This window comes from Cheilinus undulatus, linkage group 2, assembly GCF_018320785.1.
Source record: "Cheilinus undulatus linkage group 2, ASM1832078v1, whole genome shotgun sequence".
Lineage (NCBI taxonomy): Eukaryota > Metazoa > Chordata > Actinopteri > Labriformes > Labridae > Cheilinus > Cheilinus undulatus.
In genome coordinates this window covers 19,714,685-19,737,917 of record NC_054866.1, presented here as the reverse complement: position 1 = coordinate 19,737,917, position 23,233 = coordinate 19,714,685, and the positions used below count along the sequence as shown (strand labels likewise).

Sequence of the window (23,233 nt, the reverse complement as noted above, 5' to 3'; positions counted from 1 at the left end):
AAATAACAAATTAATATGAAATTAAATGATTAAAAGGATCCTTACATTGGTGCCTTTTGAGTGAAAACTATTCTTAGATACAATTAATGCATTATTCTTGACAGTTTTTTCGAAGCTTTAAATTGTTGCTGTTTGTGTTGCTGTTTGTCCTGTGGGGAGGGATTTACAGGATTAGTGGAGAGTGATCTCACTACTTACTGTTAGTGTTTTTGTGTTTGTGTGTCCATGTTTGTGTTCAGGCATGGGAGAACCATCTGCGCAGAAACCGCTCCATTGTAGTGGATCTGTTCCACGGTCAGCTCAAGTCACAGGTGAAGTGTAAGACATGCGGACACATAAGTGCTCGCTTTGACCCCTTCAACTTCCTGTCCCTGCCACTGCCCATGGACAGCTCCATGCACCTGGAGATCACAGGTGAGAGAGGGGCAAGAGGAGACTCTGAGCATGAATGTTATATAACAGAACCTTTGCTCATGTGTAATGTCGTGTCATGTTTGTAGTGATCAAACTGGACGGCTCCACGCCTGTGCGGTATGGCTTGAGGCTGAACATGGATGAGAAGTACACAGGGCTGAAGAAACAACTGAGTGAACTCTGCAGTCTAAAGCCAGAACAGATCCTGTTGGCTGAGGTCCACAGCTCCAACATCAAGGTATGAGTCTGTTTTCATACTGATCAAATTAAAGGGAAATTCTTTTTAATGAAGAATCTTATATAAGGTGCTTGGCAATATTAGTGCCATTAGCCTCCTATGATTTCAGCAGTCAGAGCCTCTTCGAACAGGGCACTCTTGGAGAAGCTAGGCTAAACAGTGTAGCAGGCAGGTACAGTTTCTCTGCATGATGTAGTGTTATGTAAATATGGGCTAAAAAATTATGTTGGCTAAATTGTATGCCATATTGAACATTTTTTAAGTGTTTCTTTTTTTGCCCAGAAAACCTTTGTGTTTGGCACTGTTTTGCAATGTAAGCTTTGGCTACTGGCTAAAGTGCTGAAGTGCTCTTCTGTGTCAGCGTATCTAAACAGCTGTTTGGGTTTCGTCAGAGGAAGCGTCAAGCAACTAATATAAAACTAGTTTCTTTCTTTCTTTATTAGGATCCCCGCAAGTACTAGCAAAAGCATTAGCTATTCTTCCTGTGGTCAGACAGGTCATACACATCAACACAATACAACACAAACAGCTCAACTCAGATTTCCACTTCAACAGCTGATACATTGTTTTCATAAGGTAAACATATTGTGTTGACTATAGCTTTTCTTGTTTTAGCCAGTAGAGGAATAAAGCAACGGCCATAAACTTACTTGGATGTTATATTTCTGCTCAGCTCTTCTGGTCAGGGTTGTTTTCTCTAATTTAGCTTTAAAAAGTTGAAGATGGTTGTTAAAACACTGGCGCCAAGTAAGTCAGGGAACTCTGGATGAAGAGTGATGCAGGCTGCGGGCATCTGTGAGCTGCTATCCTTGATCAGTAATTATCTGAAGAAGTGTTAGGTCCCACCTGTGACAACAATAGCTCTCATGGACATGGGCTCAGAGTTTACACATCTACACCACCAGGTAACTTAGGATCTCTCCTACTAACTAGTCTCCACTTAAGTTTATCTCCCCTCTTTCTTACCACTGAGTCTCCATCTGTAGAAATTCCTCTTTGTACTTTGGTCCATACGTGTATCCCCTTGTATCTACATCTGGCTGCTCATCATCATCACTTGAGTCGAAGTCACCCCCTTTGGTGATGTTTTAGCTTAGCTTCTTGTTGTTTCCTCTGGTGAAGCCTGCAAATCCAAACAGCTGTTCAAACACGCTCAAGTGGAAGAGCATGTAGATGAAGCTTGCATTGTTGTTGTTGTTGTTGTTGTTGTTGTTTTTTTTTTTAACTAATTTTCACTTTAAATTACTTTACATTGCACAGAGCAACTGTAACAGTCTGCTATGCTGCATCACCTAGCTTCTCCAAGTGCATCCTGTTTGAAGGGGCAACGCACACTGAAATCTGTAGAGAGTAATGCCACTACCATTGCCAAGTTCCTCATAGAACCCAACTTCAAAAATACATTAATATCCCTTTAATTCAAAGTATTACAGTATATGTTTGTAATCTGTGATAATCTGTTCAAATTTCTGCAGGCTGCACATAAAAAACTGATTGTCTGCAGACATGATCTGCCACTCTGCTGCAACTTGTGCTCGCCATAGAAAAAAAAGATTAAAGATTAAACTAGGACTGTCCTGCATACGCTCATATGCCACAAGAGTACACCACCACTACTCTAACAACATCGCTTATTTACTTCTGATTTATAAATTTTAGATATTTGTATTTATAGATATTTGTATTTTGTATGCATTAATTTTCAGTTGAGTGTTGAACAATTACCTGTATAAGTCCACAAAATGCATGGGATGTAGAAGTTGTCAAATCAGTGTGTGATCATGTGTAATGAACATGATCTCAGCATTGATCAAACAATGTTAATTATGTGTTTTGCTACAATCCGGCAGCCCTAGCCTGAACCCACCAGCAGAGGACAATCATCTAATGACTGTTAATCCAAAATAATCCACATGATTTATATGTCTGACATGTAAGTACAGCTGACAGTCTGCCACAAGATGTCATGCAACCCCAGCATCATTTTCACCTCTCACGTTGATAGTTTGACTGCAAACAGAGGGTCAGGCAGGTCTTTTATTCTGTGGCTATACCAGAAAACCCTAAAAGCTTGGTTGTAGTTTCCAGAAGATGAATTGTCATCAGACTTGAGCTCATCAAGGTGAAATTAAACAAATCAAGGAAACATTCTGTAAATGTTTTTTTCTGATCCACAGCATCATAAAAAATCTGCTCATCTACACTTTTTTGGATGAAATTAGAAATTGTAAACAAAAATATGGTGCCATAACACAAGAAGGAGCGAATGAAAAGGGAAAAATTAATTTATTTTTACAAAGTGTCATGTGAATGTGATTCAGCTGTCTAAGATAAAGCTACTACCTGTTCCTCCTTTTTATCACTCAAATCATTCTACATGAGTCTAATGTTGTAGCTGTTTGATTTCCAAATATTACCTTGACTGTGTTTTAGATAGTTTTACCAAATACTTCAAACTTATCCCAATGAGAGATCTGGGTCAGTCTTTTGGCTCAAATTGGCCTTAGCTCAGCCACCACTCCCCCAAAACCCAGATTAATAGCATTTCAACAATCTTTGTAACCTAAAAGTGCTTTTCAGAGTTTTTTGAATGCCTCTACGTTCTGCTATTTCAGTAAGAACTATCCCCGTTCTGCTCCCTGTACTTTGTAGTTTCCAAACTTTGTTGTTCCCCGAGGCTAACAACACACAAACAAAAACAAGAGTTAAGGGGATGACTAATAGATCCTATAAGAAGTCTGGCATTATATCTTCTACACATTCATCAAATACAGTGTTTAACAAATTTATTAGACCACCTGTTATATTTGTCTCAAAGACCATCCAGCATCATGAAGTGCTTTAATGCGGACTCTTTCATTTTCAGTGAGCCCTCACGTTTTATCATTTTGAACAGGAATGAGGGATTTCTAACTGAATTCACCCAAATTTGGGCCGGCTCACTGGGCTTCTCTGAGAAGTCAGAAATTAATCAAGCATAACAGTCAACCACTAAAACTCATTTTCTGTTCAGGAATGCAAGTAAATAACTATAATTTGACATATTAATCAAGAAATATTACTGTGCTTTATTATTTTTTCAGTTTTTTTGTAAATCAGTAAATTTGAAAATTCATGGATAACAATAATTATTATATTTTAGCATTAAAAATATCATTTGGGTTAAAGAGCTTCTACATATTGGTGTATTAACCATTGCAGTAACATAAAAAATGATTTTGGTAATTACCAATGCTGTTAATTTAGGGCAGCTGTGGCATAAACCTTACTTTGATTAGGGTTAGGGTGGTCTAATAAATTTGTTAAGCACTGTACATGAGGATATAAGACATAAGACCTGATGTGGCTCATCATCTCACATGGATTTAGCCCTTTAATGCCATGACTCACCTCTCCACGTGCCATTCTTCTGCCAGAACACGCTTCCTCCTGACACTGTTTTAAGGACACGTTGCTGTGGTCATTGCAGGTTTTCTGGCTCAGAAAGGAGCCAGCTGGATTAGTGTAAATATCACTAATCTAATTGCTCCTGCTCTGCGAAAAAAAGAAGAACTTTCTATTTTTAGTTCTGTGCACTTCTTTACTCAGCAGGAAAGTAAGCAGCTTCTTTCAGTATTAACGTTTGGCAGTTTTCTTCCTTTTCTGTGGTGTTGTTTTCTTGTCTTTTCCTCTGGAAACTTTAGGCAAGGAAGCAAAAGAAAACACATCACATGGCAAGGCATGAGTTAACAAGAGTCTGTAACTATTTCCTTCTACAATATATAGCTTGTGTTTAAACCTTCATGATTTCTGTGTATCTGTTTTCTGTTACCGTCCTGCTACTAGTGATGAACTCTGTTATGTTTTTTTTAATTCAGAACTTCCCCCAGGACAACCAGAAGGTGCGTCTGTCTGTCAACGGCTTCCTGTGTGCATTTGAGATCCCTGTGCCAGGTTCACCCACGTCTCTGAGCTCACCTACACTGACAGGTGAGCCTGTTGAGTTATCTTTTAACTTCTACCTGCAGGGATCTGTCTGAGTCCTTATAGATGAATTTCCTCATTCCTTTGTACGGTTATCTTCTTTTTCAGACATCACCCCAATCGCTAATGGTTCAGCTGCGAATGGAATCCTGGGGAACAAACCTGTCCTCATTCCCAATGGAGGACCCAGCACAGGGGTCCCCTGCAGCCCAGAGACCCCGCTTGCCAATGGGGTTGCAAACGGACACATCACGCCGATACAGGAAAGCCCCTTCATTGGATACATCATCGCCATGCACAGGAAGATGGTGAGAGTTGTAGAAATATTCAACACATCTGCATACACCTACAAACACAGCTTAATTCTCACTCACTGTCATACAGACTCACTTAAGAGCAAACGAACCAGATTATTAGGGCGCAAGCACCGACCTAGACATGAGGATCCTATTGAAATGCAAGAAATTTTTATTTATCTTATCTATTTGGGGCTTTAACATACTAAAAAACCCACCAAACTTTCCAGAAAATTGTTCCCTAGTTACTATATTGGTGGAATCTTGCATCGTGCAGTGGCCCCATGGTGGTTCCAGACGTAAGATAGGGGACTGGGTAAGAGCTACAGGCATAGAATTTGGTACACATATGTATCAGGTATGCTTACAATACATATTTCCAGCTTTTCTTTTTTAAATTGAAAAAAGGAGAAAAACTCTCCCAACCCCTCCCCATCAGAACAAAGGACACACAACTCCATGTATAAGATTATTAAATTAAATTGAATTAAAAAGACATTCTTGGGTGAGGATACACTATACCTTGTTTTGACATATGTAAGTTCACGTGCGGTTTAATTGTAAAGTGAGCAATTTTAACATATGAGGTGGGATGCAAGGGAAAACAGGCCAGCCAGTCCAAGCCATAGTCTCATTAAAGAATAGACTAACACAAGACAATACTTGTGAGGCCAAAAACAGTACACTGAATATTTAGGAAATGGTACTGAAATGAAAGAAAAGAAAAAAAGTAGATAAAGATGAGTTACCGAGATAGACTGGAATCAGTGGAGGGCAGATAACCTAATAGGAGAAGCCAACTAAACACATTCAGGCAAGACATCTAGTCCCCCTACATATGATAGAAATGGGTCCCATATTGAATAAAATTTGTTCTTAGTCTCTCTCAATGAGTATTTTATCTTTTCTAACTGAATGAAATTCATTAAGTCACTAAGCCGCATGGATAGTTTGTGTGGGTTTGTTGGTTTCCAGTGTAATAATATTCTTTTTAGGCCTTTTTAGGCCTTTTTTAACTTTGTTTACCATTTAACCAGTGCTACCAACATTTGGCTATTATAATGTTTTGCATTATTACCCACGCTGATGAAATCGGCAGGGGGTTATGGAAAGGGTTCCGTATCTTTCTATCTTTATTTTTTTCTTTCTTTCTTTGTATGTGTACAAGATAACTCCAGAACGGAAAGTCGGATCTTCACCAAACTTTCAGGGAATATTGGGATAGTGACAGGGAAGAATCGATTAGATTTTGGTGATGATCTGCGCACCCGTTCGGTTTTTCTCGGACTTCGAAATTTTGAACACAATAGGAATCAATGGGAGCGTCAGTTCCTCGGTGGCGCTGCTTAGGCGTGGGTCTGCTGCCTCAGACGGCCATTCTAGTTCTGTTTAAATTTTGTTTGATTGTACATGATATTTTTTACCCTCAGATGTAGCTGATTATCCATCTTATTTTATGGGATTTTTCATATACTACCTTCATCAGCTCATCCTGCTCCTACTGAGATCTCTTAAACACACACAATCAAACACAAATACTTCTCACACAGCAGCTTATCCCACTCTACCTCTCACTATATCTTTGCCTGTGTGTGTCCTCTCTGTTAACAATATTCATCAGCAGGTTTTAAATATCAAGTGAGCCAAAAAACAACCTCTTGTTTTGAAAAAAGTTTCACTTGCAATTTCATTGTGACTACAGGAGAAGTCGCTCTCTGTTACTGATGAATTCTGTCATCATGATTGAAAAACAATAAGTGTACAACAACTAAGAAAACAAGTTGGGCTCAAATTAATGATTTAAGAAAACACTCTGTTTCCTTAAATTGGTCTATATCAGTGATCTGGAGCAGGTTTTGAATCTAAATTTGGGCACAGATTTTAATGCAAAAATTAGGCTTGAATTATCTGAAGTGAGTGGAAAAAAAGGCAATGGAGCAAGTAGACTTGATTGTCTTGGAATAGGAGGTTTCCATTCAAATTAAAACACCTAATCATAAGACCCTCGAAAAGTACATTTTGCTTGCTGCATAGCAAATATTTTTACTCGTTACCATTAAATCAGGCTTTGTTTTTTATGCTTTATATCTAAGTTAAGATGTTTATATGGACTTGTGGCTCCTAATAAGTGTAATTTTTACTAGAAATCTGACAATCAATTTGAGTTTTTTGCAGGGCACAGGGCAAGGAGAGGTCTTTGACGAGGTTAATGATCCAGCATGACTGAAAAAAGGAACCATTATACTTGGTTGGCAGAGTCTGTGTGGGAAAGGTTGCTGTTATATGCACTTTGTTTGTCATAAAACAGAACGATGATAAACATCAATGCCAATGTTTGAGCTGTTCTGATTTCCACATTCTTTTGTCCCCTGCAGATGCGTACAGAGCTGTACTTCTTGTCGTCGCAGAAGAACCGACCCAGTCTGTTTGGCATGCCTCTCATTGTCCCCTGTACGGTTCACACCAGTAAGAAGGATCTGTATGATGCCGTCTGGATCCAAGTGTCCCGCCTGGCAAGCCCGCTGCCCCCCCAGGAAGCCAGCAACCACGCACAAGACTGGTAGGCTGCCAGCTGTGTGAGAGAAGGCTGATTGTGAAGGGCTGACTTGGGCCATGGTGTAACGTAATGCAGTAAAGATCATTAGGATTGGCCTCAGTTGATCCAGACTATCAGAAAAGGAGCTGATCTGTATCAGTGATCTAAAGACAGATCCATTACCGCTTCCTTGTGTAATTTACTCCCAAAGTGCCCCGATCCAAGAATAATTCTGTAAAACTTGTGATATCACACAGAGTATGTGACTGTAGAGAAACAACAACAAACTGCAGCTTTGTTTTGACTTTTTGCAGATGTAATATGATTCTTGCCCTTAATTTTCCCTCTTTGATCCACAGTGACGACAGTATGGGCTACCAGTACCCCTTCACTTTACGAGTTGTTGGTAAAGATGGTAACTCATGTGCCTGGTGTCCCTGGTACAGGTGAGATTATCTTATATGTCTTTGATTTGACATATTACACCTTCCTGATATACAGTGCTTAACAAATTTATTAGACCACCCTAACCCTAACCAAAGTAAGGTTTATGCCACAGCTGCCCTAAATTAACAGCATTGGTAATTACCAAAATCATTTTTTATGTTTCTGCAGTGGTTAATACACCAATCTGTAGAAGCTCTTTAACCCAAATGATATTGTAATGCTAAAATATAATTATTATTGTTATCCATGAATTTTCAAATTTACTGATTTACAAAAAACCTGAAAAAATAATAAAGCACATTAATATTTATTGATTAATATGACAAATTATAGTTATTTACTTGCATTCCTGAACAGAAAAATGAGTTTTAGTGGTTGAATGTTATGCTTGATTAATTTCTGACTTCTCAGAGAAGCCCAGTGAGCCGGCTCAAATTTGGGTGAATTCAGTTTGAAATTCCTCATTCCTGTTCAAAATGGTAAAACATGGAGAGCTCACTGAAAATGAAGAGTCCGCTTTAAAGCACTCCATGATGCTGGATGGTCTCTGAGAGAAATATGACAGTTGGTCTAATAAATTTGTTAAGCACTGTACAGAGATACCAGTTAATGCTACAAAGAAGTTCTGCTGTAACACTACCTTTCTTTTTTTACACTGGACAAAACCAAAACATCTCTTTGCTGCTTGAGAAAATAGAAGGAACAGTCCTGCCTTAAACAGGCTGTGCAGAAAAGATCATTGTCCAAACTGCATGTCTCTGACTTGGTGGATGGATAACACACAAAAACATTCAAAAATGTTTCAATCTATCACTAAGTCATGGATTTTAAAAAAATATGTTCATATTAGTTGAGGAATTGTGTTATGTGTAGTGTAATATCTCTTCAGCATTATGTAATAAAACAATTTTAATTTTTGTTGCTAATAATATGAAAATTACATTAATGTTAAGAAGGGCAAAAGTTTTTAATCAGATTAATAAACCTTGAACTGACAAACTGAGACTTTTGATCAGATCTGTTTTCATGTTTTTTTAACTATGGAAGTTAATCCTTACTGGTGTTGGCAGATTCTGTCGGGGTTGTACAGTCGAGTGTTGTGAGGACAGAGCGTCTGTAGGAAATGCTTACATCGCTGTTGACTGGGATCCCACCGCCCTCCACCTCCGCTACCAGACTTCCCAGGAGAGGGTAAGAGCATGTGATGATTTAAAGCTTTATTTTTGCACTGCAGGACCCACAACCTCAGTTTCAGAGTGCTTCTTGCTAGTGCTACTTCTTCCCGCTGTAGTAACTACTAGGTCTGTTTCAATCTTGAAACCCTTTGACAGTCATTGTAAATCATCATCCCTTAAACCATGGGCGACTCCCAACCCTTCCCAGCTTTTTGCTGTGCAAGGACAGCAACTGCAATATCCTACTCCAGCTGCTGAGCCCTCAGCTCCTGTCCCTGGTGGTCACCGACATGGTATAAATTGAGGAAGGACTCACCTTTGCCAGGGAGACTTGCTAAAGGGTGATTGGCCCTATTGCTGTTAGCATGCTAGACACAGAAATGGAGCTAGATAAGTCACTGACTGAGAGCAAGAGATGCTAGCTGATAGCTCTATCCTGTGTTTCACAGGATAGAGCTGGAGGCAGATATAGATTCAAATTTGTCCAACACGGTGTGAAATATTATTTGGCTGTGCAGCTCGTTAAGAACAAAAGAAAGGGCTAAACTTGAGTTGGGAAGATATGGAAATCGTTTTCTCTGTGATTCCAGTGAAGCCAGAGGTTAACATTTGATGTGAGACAGTCTGGCTGCAGACCACCTCTGTCAGACACCTGCTCTGCAGAACACTGCTACCAGACACCTCCACTGTAAGGATAGAAACAAGCAAAACTTTCAAAATAAAATCGGATTAAACTTTGGTTAGGGTAAGGGTCGGGGTTGGGACACCAAAAGTTAGACGTTAAAACCTTACAAATTTTGTTAATAGGCAAAACCTATTAACAAAATGTTTAATCTAGTCGACTGAACAGTCAGCTAACAGGAAAAAATCCTCCTCAGTTAAAACACCCTAATGCAGCTAACGTATCTAAAGCTAACAAAACTAGGTCAACTCATGTTACGTTTGATAAAAGTGACATAGCTATGTTAGTTAATGAAGTTAATTTCACAGAGCTACATTAGCTTTAGATACATTTAGTAAAGCTGACATTGCTTACGTGATGTAGCTTACATTGCTCACATAGTTAACATAGTTAAGATTAACTGTCTAGCTACATAGTTAAACCTTAGGTTGCAAAAGTGGGCCTACATTTGTGTTATTACTTCAAAAACAGAAAAGATGTACCGGTGATTTGCGTCACTTCCTGACGGTGGTGCGCCTCACAGTAGTTGTATGTAGGCCATCTTAGAGCTGCAGTCTGCAGTCAGACTCCCCTCTTTAAATGACTAACAGGCAAGACTTTGTTTTCCTACCACCATTCACCATTGAGTCTCTGTTGAACAGTGAAATGTAAGTTTGTTATGATTGTTATTGGCATTCACTCTTGTGGTATGAGCTAGACAAAGGGACAAATTACTATGTGATTTATATGATCCGAGATAATAACATTACGGTGCAGATTTGTCAAAAGTTTTCTTGCTGGAGTGGAGGCTGGATTTGTCACTAATGTGTTCAAAGAGTCACTGAATCAAAGCATTGATTGACTTTGACCGCACAGTGTCAAACAGATTTGTGGCTTGTAATTTTAAGACTTGATTATTTTGGATTATCAGCTGCACCTCTATGCAGAGATCTGTTAACAGAGACTAATAAATCATTATAAGAATGGAGGAGCTGGTGTGTCATTGGCACAGGTAATATTCTGCTTGTTTATTCTTGTCAACTTGCATCATTTTATTGGAATATGCCAAGGCTGGTAATTTGTGATTATTAAATACAGCTTAAATTGGAAATGTACACAACACTTAACATGCTGAAAACACTTTACATAGATTTAACATTGAGAGTAAGGGTTTTTTCACCCTCTGCAAATGTTCCTCTGCCTACATTCTGCTGACAGTTTTTTTTTCCAGCACAGACTTTTAATTTTACAGCACCACTGTGGTTAACCTAGACTTTATTTGTAATGTTGGAGATATGATCAACCTGCAACCCTGAATGGGGTAGCAGTGTAGAAAATGAATGTATGAATAGATGGATGTGTGATAAGTGAACCTGCTGAACAGAAAGTGATGTAGTTCAGATTTTGGCCACACAGCGTCACCAGTGAGCTGCTCATTTAGTTCAGGCAGCTACTGAAACGGGTCTCTAAAGGTTGAGGAGAGTTTTAAAGAACGCAGACAAAAAAATCATCTATCGTCTCAACTGTATTTCCATGCAGATCGTGGAGGAGCACTGCAGTGTGGAGCAGTCTCGCCGTGCACAGGCCGAGCCCATCAGCCTGGACAGCTGTCTAAAGGCCTTCACCAGTGAGGAAGAGCTAGGTGAGGATGAGCTCTACTACTGCTCCAAGTGTAAGACGCACCGGCTCGCCACCAAGAAGCTGGACCTGTGGAGGCTGCCCCCCATCCTGGTAAGGGCGAAACTTTTCCTCTATATCAGACCAGTGGTAGACAATTTCAGTAGTTGTAGGTATTACCCTGATTTTTGTTCTCCTCTTCAGATTGTGCACCTGAAGCGCTTCCAGTTTGTTAATGGTCGCTGGATTAAGTCCCAGAAGATCGTAAAGTTCCCGCAAGAGAGCTTTGATCCAAGCGCCTTCCTGGCCCCCAGAGACCTGGAGCAGCATCGCCTGCACTCTCGCAGCGAGAGCGAGGACCTGCTGAGGGTTGGGGAGGACAATCTATCCTCCATCTCTGCCCCTGCTGGCTTCTGCAACCTCAACAAAGGTACAACATACAACTTTTAGCCTGATCTAAAGTTACTGCAAGTCACCCATAAACTAAGATTCAAGCATCTGCCAAAAGACATGGGCTGTGTCCGAAACCATTCACTCATTCCCTACTCCCTATCCACTATATAGTGAGCAGCATATAGTGGACTATATAGTGGACTCAACTGCAAAACACAAAAATGATTTCGGACACTACTCTGGCTGCGGGCGATGACGTCATCGCCGTCTCACATTTAAACGTTTAGCAGCAACGGCTCGTAAATTTCCTTGACAACGGCTGACGATCAAAATTAATGGTAGAATTTCAATAAAAACTGCTACAAAATGTAACGTATTTTCACAAAAAATAGATATACTAATAGATAAAAAAAAAGTTGTTTCTATAGTGGCAACATAATATACATTTTTTTGTGTATTATCACTTATTTTTGCATAAAGCTGATGGCCTCATGTCTTGTAATCATCATAGGGGGAAAAAGTTACTCTGTTTTGAATCCTTAATATTATCTTACAGATTTGGCAAAACCAATAAACAAAAAAGCATTTTAAAAAGTTTTCAAATATGTTCCTGTGCTCCTCTCATTCGTCCGTCATGCTTGAGAGCAGCGACCGCGATGCATTATGTTAAATATTGCTGAGCTAGTGACCATCGGTTGCTCACTACTTTTCACAATGCATTGTGGGATAGAATGAGTGCACTATATAGTGAATAACAATGCTCACTCAGAATTCGGACACCACTACAAAATGGCGTATTCACTATATAGTGCACTATATAGTGAATAGGGAGTGATTTTGGACACAGCCATGGTCTTGTAGTAAGAGAAAATGCACTTCTGCACACAAGCAAATTTGAGTTGTTTTCACAAGATGCTGACAAGTTCACCTGTTATGTGGGGAAACCACTAGTTATCCTGAACAAATGTTTAAACTCTATTCATCACAAGGAAAAAATACAGCGAAAAATAAACTGTTTTGAAGTATGTTTCCCTTTGGGCAGAGGTCTCAAACATGTTGCCCGCCTCTCACCTACACCTGGCCCCATCACTGTGTCAAAAATTTAATACAATTCAGCCTGCATCTTTTTTTTTTTTGTTCTATTTTTTTCTAGTTTCTGCATACTGATCACACTGTCCTTTTATGATTTTTGAAATAAGACATTAATTCTATAGAATAAAGCATTTAATTTGGCCTTAAATGAAAACTTCACGCCGGGGTTGTGAAGGATGTGTCAAGGACTCGGCTGTGTTGTGTTTTTGTCTACTTGTTGGTTAGATACAATACAATACAATAACTTTATTTATCCCTGCAGGGAAATTCAATTGTCTGGATGCTCTCTCATCTGTTTACAATAGAATTATAAAGTCTAATTGCGGATGGCTGGTTACAAACCAAAAAGCAAAGTGGATGAACACAAACAGTGCAACCCAGATTTTTGAAAATTTTCAATCACCCAAATCTATTCAATACAGATTTTATACATCTTATTTTACACCATTTTCCATTGACAGGTTTAAGATTTGGTAATCTCTTGAGGAATTTCTTTTTTATCTTGGAGAAGCCAGCAGTACTATCAAAAGAAAATGAGATAGAAAGCTCGAGATGAATACTGAAATTTACTCGTAATCATTGGAAAAGCTAAAAACAAAAAAAAATCGTGTATGAATTTCCCATATGTCCATTTATGGCTTCTGTATAGAGAATTTCTGCCACATTTTATTTCCTGGCACACATTTGCAACCCACTGGGAAGAGTTCTGTGACCCACTTTTGGGTTCTGTCCCAACCATTTGAGAATCACCGCCTTAGAGGGCACTTTTTCCCCTTGGAGAGCACTCTAGAAGGCATCCATTATAGGGTCATTAGCAGTTAAATAAAGCTGAAAAACAGTTCTAACATGCAACTTACATGAGCTCAGCACTACAGTCTGTTATTTGAGAAAAATACCAATGGTTTGTGCCAAAAGGAGATTATCTAGTAGGGTGCTCTGATTCAAAAAAGAACAAAAGTACATAAAAAATAAATTGATTAATCAGTCTTGACCAGACTCTGCAGCCTTACTTTATATGTGTACTGGTAAGCACCTGTAAGCACTTTAACCTAGACAGACTGGGTTTAAACAGCAGAGAAGTTTCAGGCCCACTTACACAGGAAGCGTTTATAACTCTGTGGTTTCTCTGCAGCCTCTCCTGCCTCAAGCAGGAAATCGGCACCTTCTCTCAGCCGGACCAGCAGCCCCTCCTGTAGCCCAAAGACCAGCTCCGGGGGACGCAGACAGGGTCGGCTACGTCTTCCCCAGCTGGGCAGTCGGCACCGCCTCTCTAACAGCAAGGAGAGCCTGGACGGAGCTGTTAACGCTGAGGCAGATTCTCGGGATGGTGCATCGCAGGCAGACACAGAGGGGAGCACAGGAGGGACGGCGGCATGCAGCCATGCTGGATCAGGAGATGGGATCACATTAGAGTCACTGAGCAGCACAGAGGCATCCAGCAGCCACTGTGATGTGGTTTTAGTGAACGGTGAAAGCAACGGGCTGAGCTCAGACTGCAGCACAGAGAGCAGCATGGACCCTGACAGCTCACTGCTGCAGCACAGAGACAACATGTGTCTGGACGCCATCTACAACCTCTATGCAATATCAGTAAGAACACCCATATTAGTTTTTTTTTTATATCTATAAATTTGGGACTTGTTATGCCTTTTTTTTTTTAATAAAGATGGGTTGAGAAAGTAAAGAATGACATGCAGGAAAAGAGCCGCAGGTGACACTTGAACTCAAGCTGCACATGTACAAGGGATGCAACCTAACTGCTTATCCATCTGCGCCCCGCAATTGGTGCACATGTTGAAGGATGCGCTTGTAAATAGGCCAGATTTTTTTAACTTACTTTAGGTCAAAATAAGTGTAAGATTCAATAAATGCCGGAAGCCGAGCCTTTGGGCAAATGGACGCCATAATTTAACAGCTCTGGGAAAAAAATGAATTTCTTTGTCTTTAATTCCGCTATTCACAGGTTTATGTTTGACATTTTACTTTAATTTATACAACGTTTTTCCTATCTTGCTAATGAAATAGTCTCATTTTGGTGTTTTATCTTCAGAAAATGGCAAATGGCTAAGAAAATAAAGTATTAGTACTATTTTAGACCTCTAATAATGAAAACAATACTAGTTTCTAACCTGTTTAAAAGAGTTCAGAAATCAGTCTTTGTCCAGTGGAATAATCCTGATTTTTAAAATTAACTAAAAAAGCCCTATGGGGGCGCAGGTGGTAGGATGGATAAGGCGCACGCGCACCCCATGTATGTGGGCGGCCCAGGCTCGAATCCGGCCTGAGGCCCTTCACCGCATGTCTCTCCTCGCTCTCCTCCCTGTCTCCAACTCTATCCACGGTCCTCTCCTCCATCAAATAAAGGCACAAAATGCCCAAAAATAAACCCTTAAAAACAAACAAACAAACAAAAAAAGCCCTGTAGACCATAATAACACATTTTGATTGGATTTGACCTCAAACCAAACTGTAAGTCATTTTAAAGTGGTGCTCAACCAGTAGCTATTTTGAGCAAGCTGCATATTCCTGTTTGTGGAGCATCAGTTTTAAAGGACCTATAGTTCCCTTACATCGTTTTGTTTGACTTGTTTGAATAAGGCCTGTTATCGAAACGTGATTTTAAGGTCTCTATGAACATGCCAAGTGAATAAGGGCATTTTAAGAGTTGCTTCTTATTAATTCTTTTAACATATGACTCCTATTCCAAAGACCACCTCAGACATCTTCTTTTTTTGGGTCAATTTAGCACTTCTTTCTACGGTATTTCTCCTAATTTTAATCACAACTTTCATTCACATTGCTCTGCTCTCTGTTGGTCTTTAACATTGACATGAAGTTCTGCCGCTCTCAAAAATTCAAGCAGCTCAGCTTTGTTTGATGGCTTCTCAGGTGATCGCCAAATAAACCCCTCAATAAGCAGAATGAGGTGTACATGGGTCGACATTGACTGACACTAGAAAAAACATGGTTGCCATGCATGATAAAAATGCTGATTCAAGGGAAATTTGACGTGGTCTCTTATTTTTTCCTTGAAACGTATATCTATAAGCTTTTATTTGGAAAGAAACAGACTCTTGATTGTTATTCTAAGTGTTTAGCAACATCAAAGAAAGGATCCCTACAGAGATTAACCTTTTTGTTCAGATGTTTTCCTTGTATAAGTGCAGAAAACACCATTTAATTTAAAAGAGTTGCTTGTATACCACGGTCAGAAATGGTTTGTAGGATTAGTATAAAAAGTTACCACCTTTATAGCAGGTGAAAGCACAACAAAGGTAGCAGTAGACCAGCAACCCCTGTGCTCTGCCTTTGTTCTTTTAGTGAGGTCTAGTTCCTTTAAAAACAGCAATGGTGCAGCTTTTTCTGGTTTAAAAATGATGTAGGAAGAACAGTTGGAGCCTGACAGTGACACAAACAACAACTTTTAACAGGCACATTGGTCCTAAAAGTTTGTTTGAAGCACTTACAACCATTTTTGTTGCTACACAATCTATCAGAAAAATTGAACAACTTTCTGTTTAAATTCAAATCAAGTCTAATATTAAGCCAACTCTCTTCTTTTTTTTTTCTTGCTCCTCTTCCTGTCGTCAGTGCCATTCAGGAATCATGGGAGGAGGGCACTATGTGACGTACGCGAAAAACCCCAATGAGAAATGGTACTGTTACAATGACAGCAGCTGTAAGGTAAGACAATAGAGCAACTTAATCTCTGTCTTCACATATTTTGTAGCACTTTAGTTTGGCCATTTACCATAATCACTAGCCATATGTATTATTCAAACTATTACAGTTTCTATAAAAAAAAATTAGTCATTAAACCTTCAAAGATTTAGTTGTGTGCTGCAATTTGAGCAAAATTCTGTTTCCTTCTCATTCAGTGAGCTCTCCTGATATAAAGCATAACTACAAACATTGGATTTAAAAGTGTTTGTGCTTTGTTTAAATAAGTGGCTAAGTAAGCATTTACCTCAGAGTCAAGAAACTGAGTTACTGATATAGAAAGTTGAACAGTTGGTACAGTTAAAAAGCAGCAACCAAGACTAACATGCATTAAGCAAACATTATATTGAAATCTACAGTAGCAAAACTATGGAGGCCCACAAGCAGCTCCTGCTCTGAATAAAAGAAAGAGCAACATTGGCCCAATCAAACTCACAGGCTGGAGAATACTGTTGTTTCTCAAGTTCTTTTGGCCTCTAATATAGAGTGATTCTGATACCAGTATTGGAAATACATCCAACTGAAGAACATACAGTTCAATATATGACAAGAATTGACGACGGTTATTATTAAATAATAACCTGTGACCACAAATTGTAGCCTCTTACTTTTTATCCTCTTAAAGCTAACCATTGTGCCCTTCCAATGCTACTATCCATGCCTTCGTATCCCTTATGTCAGCTTTTTGAGTAAGCCTGGAACTTATGAAACTTTTTTCGTTTCTGCTGCTAGCTTTGAATGACGAACACCGTAATATATCCAACAATGCTTTGTGGCAGGCTGACAACCAATGGCGGACTGTTCCATCATCACATCATGCTGTGTCAAACTTTGCATGCTTAAACATTCAGATCATTTTAGAGACAGCCTGAATAGAGCACAATGGAGAGAATGAGAAATAGATTGCCAGTGATGTGGCTCTCTGTGTCATTGTTTTTTTTTAATTATATAATAATATTTCCACCAGGAGGTTCACTCCGAGGAGATTGACACCGACTCTGCCTACATCCTCTTCTACGAGCAGCAGGGCGTCGAGTACTCCCAGTTCCTGCCAAAGATCGACGGCAAGAAGATGGCCGACACCAGTAGCATGGACGAAGACTTTGAGTCAGACTACAAGAAGTACTGTGTCCTCCAGTGATCGTCTTCCATCACACCTGCTACTGCTGTGAGCGGGGACATTCAGATCGTTGTGGTCACAAACTGCTAACAACCAGAGTCGGACTGTGCTCTCTGTGTTTAGGGACGTGTTGCAGCACTTTCTACACTTGATCACAAACTTGGATGAGTGCAAACATTCGCCAAGGCGACAATGAAGCCCTGGTGAAAAAAAAGCACTAAACTGGTGCACTTTGCTGAGCCCGACAAAACAAACCCTCCTCGTCCTCCTACCCCTCCACTCGCCATAACCTTCGTGCAACATTTATACGCTTGCTTATGCATCTTTGAATGTATGCCTGTGTGGCCAAGTCATGAAGTCCTGCATCTATCAGCTGTGATGTCAGGAGATGAATCGACAATTAAATCTGACGTCACCTGGATATATCATCTGAAGAAAAGCACAGGAGTTCCAGGTGTAAACTTGAGGCCAACGATTGGTTTTAAACGGTCAAATTTGATGCAACATGATGATGAAATGTGGTATGTAATATGTCGGATACTCTATAGACATTTTAGAAGATGCTTCTCCAAAGGTTTTATTAGTGGTAGTGTCACATAATTCATATGCTACCTCATCACTTCATGCAGTGTCAGCCAACTCCACCCTGATCATCTATGACAGTATTAATAATCATTAGAATGTTGAATTCCACTGTAGGAGTCATGGTGCACACATTTCACTGCGCTCTCACACATCCTTATATGGATATGAAGAGTGTGTTCGATCCCGCTGCTGCCAAATAGCCTGCATTACCCATAATGCCCCTGAAACTCAGAACACTTTAGTGTCACTCTGGGTATGTTGAGGAGAGGTGCCATGATTTCAAAAAGGAGACGCTACAAGATTAAGAGACAGTATATGTTTTTGTTTTTGCATCCTGTTTTTTTTTTTATATATATATAAATGATTAATTTTATTGTACTTTATCTTCATTTTTTTTAAGACTTTAAGAGCCACTTCAGGTAAAGGAATGATATCAATCTCAAAGTTACACAGAGAGGTGCCAAGCACTGTTCACCTGCTGCAGCTCTCAACAGTTAGTCCATGTCCACACCGATGTGTTCATTTTAAAATGCAAAACCTGTGAGACATTCAGACCCAGAAGTCCAGTCCGTGCGAACTAAAACAGAGAAAAATGGCGCTGTAAGAGAAAAAGAAATTATCAAATGGACAGCCACAGTCTTCACTGCAAAAATTACAGTTTCATGGGGTACATTTCTCCAATTTCTTGTGAAAAATATCTCTCTACACTTTCACCTTGCAGGTCCAGATAAGTGTTATATTTTCAGGCCTGAGTTGCATGAAGTAAGTAAAAAATGTGCCAATGCATCGAGCAAAATTTACTTGTTTCTTCAAGTAAGATCAATGTTAAGGAGAAAAGCAAACATAAGCATTGTTGTGAAGCAGTTCATTAGGGATGCACCAATATTGGTGCTGATACCATGCTAAAGTACGTTTACAGTATTGTATCTGATATCATTTTGAGAGAATGAGAACATGTCATCCTCCTATTATTTGAGCAGGTTGGCAAAGTTTGAGTCATGTCTTCAGTTTGGGGATATTTTAGCATAAATGAGGTTGACATAACACTGCAAGATGACACTGCAAACTATGCACTGCTAAATTCTCAAAAAGAGTGAGGAAGAAACTAATGAAAAATATAAACTTTCAATATACTTTACGAACTATCATGGTTACTAAGTATTCAGATTGATTCTGACATTTGTCCATATTTGGTTGGGTTGAGTACCCAAATGTAAGTACTTCTACTTGGTTGAGAGGGGTCTGGCTGCAGACTGTTGCTCTCAAGCACTCCCTCTTGCAAACCATAACTGTGAGACACAGCATCCATCAGAATGGGAATACACACTAAAACCTTCAAAAAAATAATTTTAAACTTTCGCTTAGGCCAGTGTAATAGTTAAGGTAAGGTTAGGATACCAAAAGTTAAAAACCTGACCTGCAAAACCTGATTACAGAATGTATAAACAAGGCTGAGTAAACAGCCTGCTCACAGGAGAAAAGCTTGTACTCCATGAAAACACTCTTAATGTAGCAAATGTAGCTCCATTAGCTGCATAAGCTAGTAGCTGAAGCTTAAGCTCACAAATCTCATGATATACCAACAAAGCTGTAAGCCTAATGTCAGCTACATAAGCTACATAGCTGTGTTATCTGTGTAACTCATGTAGCTACTGTACCTCTAAATATCTTTGCTAGACCTAACTTAGCCACATTGGCTTATGTAGCAATGTTGACTAGCTAGCACATCTTTGTCAGCTTTAGCTAAAGCTATCGTAGCTATAATGGCTTACATTGTAACATTAACTACGTAGCCAGTGAAGCTATTTGGCTTTGGCTAAGGTTAACAAGTTAAAGCAAGCCACCATTAGTGTAACTTCTTCTGAAACAGGTCGATACCTAATTTAATCCTGGATTAGACCTTTGAGCTTTATTTCTTTTTATTGCTGAAATGTTTGTTAGTCTGTAACATTTGTAATCTACATTTTCCCCCCAAAAAACTCTAAAACTGTGAATACTGGAAAATTACAGGACTTCTGTTTCGACGGAGACAGTGTCTCAAAGTAACGGTCTGTGAGAGGGGGCATCCAAGATATACAGTCTACAGCAAGACAAGAGTTGGTCTGGAAAAATAGTGCTATTGGTGTATCACTACAATTTATTTAACACATTTGAGTAATCCCAGGCCCTTTACATCTTGCCATTTTTCATGGCTGCTGTTAAAGAACAATGTTCTGCATTTTATTGGGCTACTGCTTCTTAAATGCACAGGTGGAATTCCTGTGTCCAGCTACATTATCAGCAAGGAATCTTTATTTGTACCTGTAAAGGTTAATTTGTTGTGCAGACAGGAGTTTCAGTGTTCCAAAAATAAAAACAACAAATAACAGCAAAACTAATTCACAATTTAAGACACATCCTGGTACAAAATACATTAAAAACTAACATTAAAATGTTAAAACCAACATAATTGGTCAAATCAAGTCACGATAAAGTTCTTACATAGACACCAAATCAGAAATTTAAAACATCCTTTCATAGTTAAAGGGATTGTGCTTGCTTTGCTGAGAATAGCTACAGCTGCAGGCACGAAAGTGTTGCTGCAGTGTTTTGTTCTTCCCTCAGGAGTAACAAACCAACAGCCAGAGCAAAGAAGCCAGCTCAGACGAAAAACCCACGGCAGGTAGCTGTGAATGTGCAAATCAAACAATACTGATATCTGTTTCAACAGCACATCAAAAAATAGAAGTCTCGTTAAAGGATCTTAGTTACATTTTCTTGTTGCACTGTTTGACTCATTACAAGCACCACAGACCTTACTTTTTGCTTTTTATACTTTGAAATAAGATTCTTTGTGTGGACTTGTCTGGTTTATGTGGCTATAGAAATTAGATATTTTTACTGATTTTTAGATAAATATACTCTTGCTAAACTTTGAGATTTTTTGCAGTGAAGTGGATGTAACTTTTCTTCATTTTCAAGGAAATCCCTCTTAAGATACTGGTAAACTGTATTATCTAATTGATATCTATATTCAAAACCAGAGCCTCAAGATGAGGTGTTTATTTGTTGTGTTGAGAGCTGCAGCAGTTTGCCTCCTGACAGTAAACGCTTCACTACATAACTGGACCTCCAGCATTTCATTTTTTTTCTGTTCGCTGTGTCTAAACATCATCTTCCTCTAAACTTCCGTTCCTTATGTCTTGTCTTCTTCATGTGAAAGTTTGAAATAAACAAACCCATGCGTTTTGCTGTGTGGAGTCCAGCGGGGTGTGAAGCAGCACATGTGGAGCTCCTCGGGCTCGGTCTAATCACTGTGAACTGAAAAGCAGCTCCTGAAATTCCCCCTCCTTGTCTTCACTTCTTTAAGCTGCTGTATTTATGACGAGAAGGCGCCAGCGCAGATGTTATTGGAGAGATATTTGTCACTGAATGAAACTTTATTTTCCTTTGCATTTGTTGAACAAATGGAAATGTACAGAGTGATATTTATGTTTGTTTGCTCCGTCTTCCTTTTTTCCCCCCTCCACCCTTCCTGCCTATGTCCATGTTTCAAATTTCATGAATTTACTCAAAGGGAAAATTTGTCTCTTGAGAACCCAGCTTGAAATGTTTGCTTCATTTTAAAGGTGCAATAGCTGTCAAATTATCATGTGTTGGCTGTGAATGATCCCTGAAATCGGCTACCTGTGTGATGCTAAGCTAACCACACCTGTAGCTTAAACTGTATCCGCAAAAACAGTTCAATTCAGCATAGTTCAACAGAAGTGAGCTTGGATGCTCAATCGATCAATATATGAACCACAAGGACGCTATGTTAAGCCCCTTCCTTCCTTTCAAGCCCTATCCACTTGTTACCAACCCCACCAGAAGAGTTGTTCGGTGTGTCGGCAGGCAGTGCAATCTACTACTGAGCTGTCTGTGAGTGTCTGTAGCCACTTTTTATTTAAGTTCATTTCCGTTGGATCTGAACCAGAGTTGTTAATTTAAAGAACTTTTTTTGTAATGTGTTTGTTGAAAGAACGTGACATCGCACTGACATGAAAAAAACATGTACATAAAAAATGTGTTTTGTAAATAAGCCAATGAAAACGATGTATTTGAATATCAACTGTACAAAATACTGTACTTGTAGTTGTATATGGAGTGATACCGTTGATCTGTAACAAAATACCCAAGCAACAAATTAAATTCTGCAGAGGAAACGACGACACCGGACTGACTTCAGTGTGATTTGTTGTGTGACTTTGGGTTTTACAAGATAAATATGGATAAAACATTCTAACTCAAAGTAACCAATCAGATATCAAGGAGAGTGATTTTACATCTGTTTCTGATTTGTAAAGTAACTTTTTATTCAGGAATTATTTTTAGATGCATTTCACTTGTAATTCAAGTCTCATTTTGTGACTTGAAAATTTTGCACAGACATTGTAACATAGAAATCATATACAGTGTCTAGAGAAAGTATTCACCCCTTAGATGTTTTACCCTTATATTAATTTTAAAAATTAAAACATGTAATGTAAAAAACGTGACCACATAAATATTCACCCCTTCAAGTCAGTATTTAGTAGATGCTCCTTTGGTTAATCTTCTCCCAAGATCTACAGACTGATTGATACTGATTGACAGATAAGATTGTCCTCCAGGATTTTCTTATATTTTGCCACATTCATTTAACCCTCTACCTTTACAAGCCTTCCAGGCCAACTGCTGAGAAGTATCCCCACAGCATGATGCTGCTACTACCATGCTTCACAGTAATTTAGAAAGATAAATGTATTTTAGTGGGTACATTTAATCTGTTTTACCTTTTTTTTTTTTAACAATAATGGTTACAAGATGAACAAACTTAACGGACTCCACCCAAAAACATTCGGTATTTACTGCCAAGTGTGCAAACATATGTGCTCATTGCCTAAGGCTCTGCTTGGGCATAGTTTTCCCAGAATCCTTTTGGACATAAGACACTTTTGCACCATGAGTAAAGTCTC

The 23,233-nt window shown here is 39.1% G+C and overlaps 1 protein-coding gene across 3 annotated transcripts in view; it reads left to right on the top strand.

Moving 5' to 3' along the window:
- usp32 (ubiquitin specific peptidase 32) overlaps positions 1 to 22,442 on the top strand; it is a 97,450-nt gene extending 75,008 nt beyond the window's left edge. For all 3 annotated transcript variants that reach the window (XM_041813278.1, XM_041813286.1, XM_041813269.1), the window contains exons 23-34: positions 240 to 414; positions 501 to 652; positions 4,510 to 4,621; positions 4,724 to 4,923; positions 7,287 to 7,471; positions 7,807 to 7,893; positions 8,965 to 9,085; positions 11,270 to 11,461; positions 11,552 to 11,777; positions 13,965 to 14,422; positions 16,424 to 16,516; positions 17,520 to 22,442. In XM_041813278.1, coding sequence (XP_041669212.1) covers positions 240 to 414; positions 501 to 652; positions 4,510 to 4,621; positions 4,724 to 4,923; positions 7,287 to 7,471; positions 7,807 to 7,893; positions 8,965 to 9,085; positions 11,270 to 11,461; positions 11,552 to 11,777; positions 13,965 to 14,422; positions 16,424 to 16,516; positions 17,520 to 17,693 — 2,175 coding nt within the window. In that variant the 3' untranslated portion in view covers positions 17,694 to 22,442. The remainder of the gene's footprint in view (positions 1 to 239; positions 415 to 500; positions 653 to 4,509; positions 4,622 to 4,723; positions 4,924 to 7,286; positions 7,472 to 7,806; positions 7,894 to 8,964; positions 9,086 to 11,269; positions 11,462 to 11,551; positions 11,778 to 13,964; positions 14,423 to 16,423; positions 16,517 to 17,519) is intronic.
- Positions 22,443 to 23,233: the final 791 nt, after the last annotated feature.